The 7,697-nt window shown below is 38.3% G+C and overlaps 1 protein-coding gene across 1 annotated transcript; it reads left to right on the top strand.

Annotated features, from left to right (window-relative positions):
• Positions 1 to 3,870: 3,870 nt before the first annotated feature.
• LOC107467498 (UDP-glycosyltransferase 84B1) lies at positions 3,871 to 5,878 on the top strand. The gene has a single exon (XM_016086614.3). The coding sequence runs from the start codon at positions 4,052 to 4,054 to the stop codon at positions 5,498 to 5,500; it is 1,449 nt and encodes a 482-aa protein (XP_015942100.1). The 5' UTR covers positions 3,871 to 4,051; the 3' UTR covers positions 5,501 to 5,878.
• The last annotated feature ends 1,819 nt before the right edge of the window (positions 5,879 to 7,697 follow it).

Raw genomic sequence — 7,697 nt, 5'->3', positions numbered from 1 at the left:
TGCTTCTCCAAATCCACCAGATGGTCGAAAAGAAAAGAAAAACATCTCTACTCCTTGCACCTCTGTAGAGCCAATCATGTAAATTCGAGTTATCTGAATAAAGGCCTAAAAGGTTCTAGACCTCCTTGGCACTAGGGCACTCCCGAAGACAATGAAGAATGGATTCAGAACTATTCTGACACCGATGACAGGTGCTAGATAAAGCTAAACCACGACCCAAACGAAACTCTGCTGTAGGAATAGCATTATGGAGACTGAGCCAAATCAAGAACTTATACTTCTCAGGAATATGCAGACGCCATACCCACAACCAATTATCATGCTCATTCCAGTCAAACTTTCTTTTGGCTAGTCAACTGTACCCACTCCTAGCTGAGTAGAGTCTAGAAGATGCTACACCCCACGACCAACCCGAACTCTCTCCAGCATTCAAATCCGGATTATAAGCATTCAAACGCTGTTTATCATCTTCTGGAATGATAGAGAAAATATCATGGAGATTCCATTGACCATCTTTTCAAACGTCTCTAATAGTTAAATCAGAGTTAGATATATGTACAAAAGGGATATCTTGAGCAATTGGGCCCTCAATACTCCAATTGTCAAACCAAAAAGATTGATCAAGTGACCCAACGCACCAAGAGAAGGCATCCTTAAGAGCACCAAAAGCGTTTAAAATACTCTTCCAAACATGAGAAGCGTTGTAAGGGACAGGGCCATCTAAAACTCCCTCATTCCTCAGATACTTCGCCCTCAATAGAGCAACCCAAGGCTTGTCCTGACAATGAAAAAGTTGCCACACCAATTTACCAAGTAAAGATATATTAACACACGCAGGGTCTCTAACACCCAGGCCACCAAATTTTTTTGGAGTGATCACGGTCCTCCAATTAACAAGAGAAAGACCTCTACCATCAACTTGACCCTTCCAAAGGAACTGTCTCATCATAGAAGATAATTTATCGCAAACCCAATTTGGAAAAAAGGATACCTGCATATGATAGACAGGAATGGATGCTGCAACAGAATTGATCAGGCAAAGTCTCCCTGCTTTATTTAGAAGCCTTCCTTTCCAATTAGCTAATCTTCCCCTCACCTTTTCAATCACCGAATGAAAAGAAGCCCTACTGGTACGGGAATGATTAAGGTTAACTCCAAGATATCTTCCTAAGTCCAAAGCAAAACGTATTGAAGAAACACTAGTAAAAATATCTCTTCTACGAGCAGTCACATTTTTAGAACAAAAAGCTTTAGACTTTTCAAGATTCACTTTCATGCCAGATGCCTTGCAAAAAATATTAAGAGAATGCATGACCATTTGGACCTGACTTTTTGTAGCCTGGCAGAAGAGTAAGAGATCATCTGCAAACATCAAATGAGAAAATTTTGGGCCACCCCTAGTGACAGAAACTGGTTTCCACACACCCTCGACCACCTTATGAGATATATAGCAGGCAAGTCTTTCCATACAAAGCACAAATAAGTAAGGAGACATTGGATCGCCCTGTCTAAGCCCCCTTCTAGGAGCAAAACTATCCAATCTATTCCCATTCCACATAATAGAAAGAGAGGATGCACGGACACAAGTCATAATCAAATTAACAGTGATGATAGGAAAACCAAAAGCAATGAGAGTACTCTCCAAAAACCTCCAATCCACCCTATCATAAGCTTTTTCAAGATCAATTTTAAAAGCAAGAGTACCTTTCTTGGATTTTGTGTGCTTCATGAAATTCAAAATTTCTTGGGCCACAATAATATTATCAGGAGCACCACGACCCGGAATAAAACCTCCTTGTAAAGGACTAACAATATCTGGAAGAAAAGGCCGAAGTCGGTTAGTCAATACTTTGGTGATAATTTTATAAACCACATTACACAAGCTAATAGGCCTGAAATCCTTCATAAAGGTAGGATTATCAATTTTAGGAATAAGCACAATCAGAGTTTCCATGATGCTAGGATTTAAGAACTCTCCCAAAAAAGCGCTCCGGACAATATTCCAAATCTCAGTGCCTACTATCTCCCAATATTCTTTAAAAAAATAAGCTTGAAAGCCATCTGGACCAGGAGCCTTAAAAGGGCTCATACTGAATACTGCTGACTTGACTTCCGCAAAAGAGACAGGGTCAATTAACCTAGCACAAGCCTCAGTGCTTAGAGTGGGCATCGGAACATCCCCTAAACAATCAACCTCAACCTCTTCCGTTGTACCAAAGAGATTCTTGTAAAAAGAGAGGGCTTCTTCCTGGAGAATATCTGGATCAGTAGACCAAGACCCATCTCTAACATATAATCCATGTACTCTATTATGGTTTCTACGCACCAAAGTCTGAAGATGAAAGAATTTAGTGTTTCTATCCCCATACTTGACCCACTGGTCTCTAGATTTCTGGTACCAAAAAAGTTCCTCTTGCAATAAAAGCCTATTATAATCTTCCCTCAGTTCAGCTTCTTTAATTCTCAGAGATAACACATCGGTAACCTCCAAACGCCGTTGAATCTGATCAATCTGATATTCCAGCTTATTTTTTCGCACAAAAATATTTCCAAAAATCTTTGAGTTGAAGTCCAAAGAAGCCTGTTGAACCATCTTAAGCCTTTCAGTAACGCCTCCAAACTCTTGATTCCAAGCCTTACTAATAACATGTTTATAAGAAGGATGTGTTGCCCACGCAGCTTGGAACCTAAAAGGACGAGAACCTTTCACTCTGGGGCTACCATGACAACGAACTAAAATAGGACAATGATCAGAATGAAGCCTGCTAAGAATTTCAGAATAACCCTCAGGAAACATTGACATCCACGCCTCATTAACTAGAGCTCTATCCAACCTTTTAGCCAAGTCCCTGCTAGCCTGAACTGCTCTATACCAAGTATATCTCCTACCAGTCACTTTAAGATCAAAGAGCTCACAGTCATCTAGAGTAGTAGCTAATTGACTGTGAGCTCTTTGATCTAGAGTAGTAGCTAATTGGTAGGTCAAATTTATGTCACCTTTAATCACCAAAATTAATTCTTCTATAGAATTTTTCTATCTAATCAATTAGAATATAGAACTTTATGAATATAATAAGAAAAAAAAATATATTATGTTTATGCAATAAATTAAATATCTTTATCTTTGGCTTACTTATTTTTTAAAATTCAGCCGAATATAATTGTAATTATCTAGAACGAACAGTAATTATTAGATTACAAAATATCCATTGTTAAAAATTTAAATTTAATCGCCTTCCATACTTCATAAACACCAGCTAGTTTAAAACTTCATTTGCTGGCCTCACAGATAATTTTATTACCCTTCAAAAGGATTCTAAAGTGATCTATTAATCTACTAACAAGTCGCTTAATAGTAATTCTACCAATTACTTTATTGTGAAAGACAAAAACAGTTTGTTCTCCCATAAATTCTTCCATATCTTGCTAAGTGGAATTAAGTTCAACAATGAACTTTAGTTAATAGTTTGAAAACTTTCCTTCTTTACTTATGTTGATTCGTGCAAAAATTTATTTAAAAATACTAAGATGTTATCAAATCAAATTTTTCTTATTCATTATTGAGTCGTTTTTATTTTGACATAATTTAAGTTCAACAATTTTTTGAAATGTAAATAACACTAAAATTAAAAATTATTTTATTTTTTTATTTATAAATAAAAGATTATGATAATCTATTTTATTATTTCTTTTAAAAAATTTGTAAATAATTTTGTTCTTGCATTTAAAATTCCAAAAACCTGCAAAAAATGATTTTGCTATTTGTTTTAATTTGTTGCTGAACATAGTTTATCACCAAACCTCTAACCTAAAAACTTCAAATTGGTGAATCTTAAAAATCAAAGCATTATAGTCAAATACGGCTCTCTTAAATAATTATCTTATTATTTGTTGAAGAATGCTGTAAATAGGCAACTCGCGATGCTAATCATTCATGAATTTCATCGATGAAGGTTAACACTATTAAAGAAGATGATTCACTAATCAATCTCCATTAAAAAAAAAAACACTAACGTTCTAATAATATCTCCGTCACTCTGGTTGTGAAACCATGGCTTCCGTCGACAAAAAAGAGCTTCACGTTCTGTTGGTGGCGTTTTCAGCGCAAGGCCACATCAACCCGCTCCTGAGGTTCGGCAAAAGCCTCTTAACAAGAGGCCTCCACGTCACACTCGCCACCACCGAACTTGTTTACCTCCGCGTCTTCAAGAAGCCCACCGACGACGACACCATCCCTGCCTCCATAACCGTCAACGGAATCCACGTGGTCTTCTTCTCCGACGGCTTTGTATCAGAGCCAGAGCTCAAAAGCACCAGCGTCGACGACTTCATGGAATCAATAGCAAAATCAGGTCCCATTAGCATCTCCAATATCATCAAAGATCAATTCCTAAGTAACACTTCCAAGAAGCTAGCATGCATAATCAACAACCCCTTTGTTCCATGGGTTGCTGACGTGGCAGCAGAGTTCGGAATCCCATGCGCATGTCTCTGGATTCAACCATGTGCTCTCTACGCCATTTATTACCGCTTCTACAACAATCTCAACTCCTTCCCAACTCTCCAGAACCCTAACATCCAAGTCCAGCTGCCCGGTCTTCCATTGCTGCAACCACAAGACCTTCCATCTTTTGTTCTCCCATCAAACACTTTCGGAAGCTTCCAGAAAGTATTAGCCGACATGTTGCAGTTCCAACACATGAAGAAGCTCAAGTGGATTCTCGCCAATTCGTTCTACGAGCTCGAGAAAGATGTGATAGACTCCATGGCCGAGATTTTTCCTATCAAACCGGTGGGTCCGTTGGTTCCTCCGTCGTTGCTACTAGGTTGTGACGACGACGACGACGTTGGAATCAATATGTGGAAGCCACAAGACTCGTGCATGGAGTGGCTCAACCAAAAGCCACGCTCTTCGGTTATATACATATCGTTCGGAAGCCTCGTGGTGTTATCGGAAAATCAATGGAAGAGCATAGCGGACGCTGTTGTTCGGAGTAAACGACCGTTTCTTTGGGTGATAAAGCTTAAAGATGGGACCGTACAAGATCCGTCGCAAATTCCGTCAGCGAGTTTCTTGGAAGAGACGAAAGAGCAGGGCATGGTGGTGCCATGGTGCCCGCAGACGAAGGTTCTTTCACACGATTCCGTTGCGTGTTTCTTGACTCACTGTGGTTGGAACTCGATGCTGGAAGCCATAACTGCGGGGGTTCCGATGATTGCGTATCCGCAGTGGACGGATCAACCAACGAATGCGAAGCTCATTTCGGATGTGTTTGGAACGGGGATCCGGCTCCGGCAAGACGACGGCGGCGAAGGGTTCGTTGCGACGGAGGAGGTGGAAAGAGCCATTGAAGAGATTTTTGTGGGCCCCCGAGCGGAGGAGATTAGGAAGAACGCCAGAGTGCTGAAACAGGCGGCGAGGGATGCGGTGGCTGAGGGTGGTTCATCTGACCGAAATATCCAATGTTTCGTGGACGAGATTCTTCAAAATCAGAGATGACGACAGATTTCAAATGATAAGGTTGGGCCACAAAAATAAGTGTTGATTAGTTGGTATAACTGTCGGTATCTAATGTCGATGATATTGGACCGATCGAGTTTTGGAGTTTATGAATTATGATTAGGGAAAGTACGAGGAGTCATTGGAATATTTATATAATAGAGGTTTATGGAATATTAGAAATATAATCATTAGTGTTATCTTTTCTCATCAGCTGAAACTTTTGAGATAAGTAGTATCATGATATAGTATTAGAACGCTAGATTCGAAAGGTCAAGAGTTCGATCCTTAGTGAACCTCAAAATCATTGTACACATTGTACAAATAATCCATTGTCTCCCTAACAGAATCCGATTGATTATTCATTTGCTGCTGAAATTCTTCGCCATTAAACAACAAACACGGACAAAGAGTTATAACTCAAATCTTATAATCTCTATATTTATATAAAAATGATGATTTCAAATCTTCTTTCTAACTAAAAAAAATCACAACCACATCTTCTACTGTACTTCCTAAGATTCTTGTCGTTTTTTAATTTTAATATTGGCCAATAATAATTTTTTAGCTATATTAGAACCTAGTTCTAGTGTGTGACACCCAAAAAATAAGAATCTAGTGTGTTTTATCTTTAGCGGTGGAAGTTGTAACCAAGTGAGAACCGAATCGATCAAGTAACTGATTCAATAGTTCAATAGTTCAATTATAATCAAATTGGTTTTATTAAATATAAAATAAAAATTATTAAAAATACAATATAAATCTTTTAAAATTTAAATTCAATTATTCATGGCATAAAATTCTATATCCACGTTTAATCAATAATCACCAACAATTAATAATAATGTCAATAATTATTTAATTAGACAAAATTCACTCAATTGATGCCAAATTACTAATTAAAAATATCTATGAACTAATCTCAGTAATAAAAATTGATACGATCTTAAAGAAGAAAAGTCTAAAACTCAATTTCATGTTTCAGTTGCTATTACAACTTACAACATAGCATACCTTCAACGATCATAAAACAAAGGGACAAAACAGAACCAAATTACAAATGTACATACGGCAATTACAGCAAAATAAAACCTCAACCATTACAGTACAGAAAAAAATTCAGAATTACAGCAATTCAAAATCTAAAACTATATCAATTCTGTTCAGCATTATAAAATTATATCAAAATTCTATTCGGCATTCAAAATCCAAAATCCAAAATTATATCAAAATTAGGAGGATTATTAGAAGAATACATTACAAAATATAGAATTTTACAATAAGTGATCACTAGTTTTTAAAATTTGTTCTCTATACCCTGTTACCCCTGTATTTCGTTAACAGAAATATTGAGAAAATTACGAATTTCCATAAACAATGCAGTGAAGCAATGTATCATAGCACTATCAACTGATAATAAAAAAACAGCAACAAGCAAGTGAAGCAACTCAGAAATCAGAATAAACAAAAATAACGAATAATCAATGACTCGTTCCACACACATAAGAGGAAACAAATAAAAAATTAAAGTAAAAAAGGAAGAAATCAGTGAAAATAAAGAAGACCACGAAGAAGATGTTGAGGGACAGCGAAGACTGAAGAACTCACAGCAACGGCGAATCGTCCACGGCGTCACGGGTTGCACAGAGAGTTGCCGATGACGACGATGGCGGAGGCGGGCTTCACGACGAGCACAGAGAATGTGAGGAGGAGAAGAGTGGCGGCGGCTGAGACTGAGAGTGAGAGAGATTGGGGGATTTTGTAGCTTGTTTTGCAATAACCATGAGAGACACTGCAACAATGGAAGAAGCCATGCACATCAACCTCAGAGACAGCTCCACCGCCTCCTTCCTCCGTCGCTGCCGTCTCCGACAAAGGCTCCGCCATTCTTCCGCTGCTCTTCAAAGCTGTCACCTTTGAAATTAGGGATTTAGCATTTTGGTGAGACTGAGTGAGAGAGAAGAAAAAGGGGATTCGGGCATTTGGGGGTGCACGTTTTTTTTTTTCCAAAGCAAAACGACGCCGTTTGGTGCTGAGTAGGAGAACCGGACATTTAAAAAAACCGTCCAAAAACCGTCCGGTTCTTTCGGTTTACCAGTTAACCACCGGTTCGTCCGATTTTTTTTACCGATTTTTTCAGAACGGTTTTAGACATGAACCGAACCGATTACATGACCGGTTCCCGGTTAATCCGGTC

This window comes from Arachis duranensis, chromosome 9, assembly GCF_000817695.3.
Source record: "Arachis duranensis cultivar V14167 chromosome 9, aradu.V14167.gnm2.J7QH, whole genome shotgun sequence".
NCBI classification, from domain to species: domain Eukaryota; kingdom Viridiplantae; phylum Streptophyta; class Magnoliopsida; order Fabales; family Fabaceae; genus Arachis; species Arachis duranensis.
The sequence above is the reverse complement of the archived record's forward strand: the minus strand, read 5'-3'. Positions and strand labels throughout refer to the sequence as shown.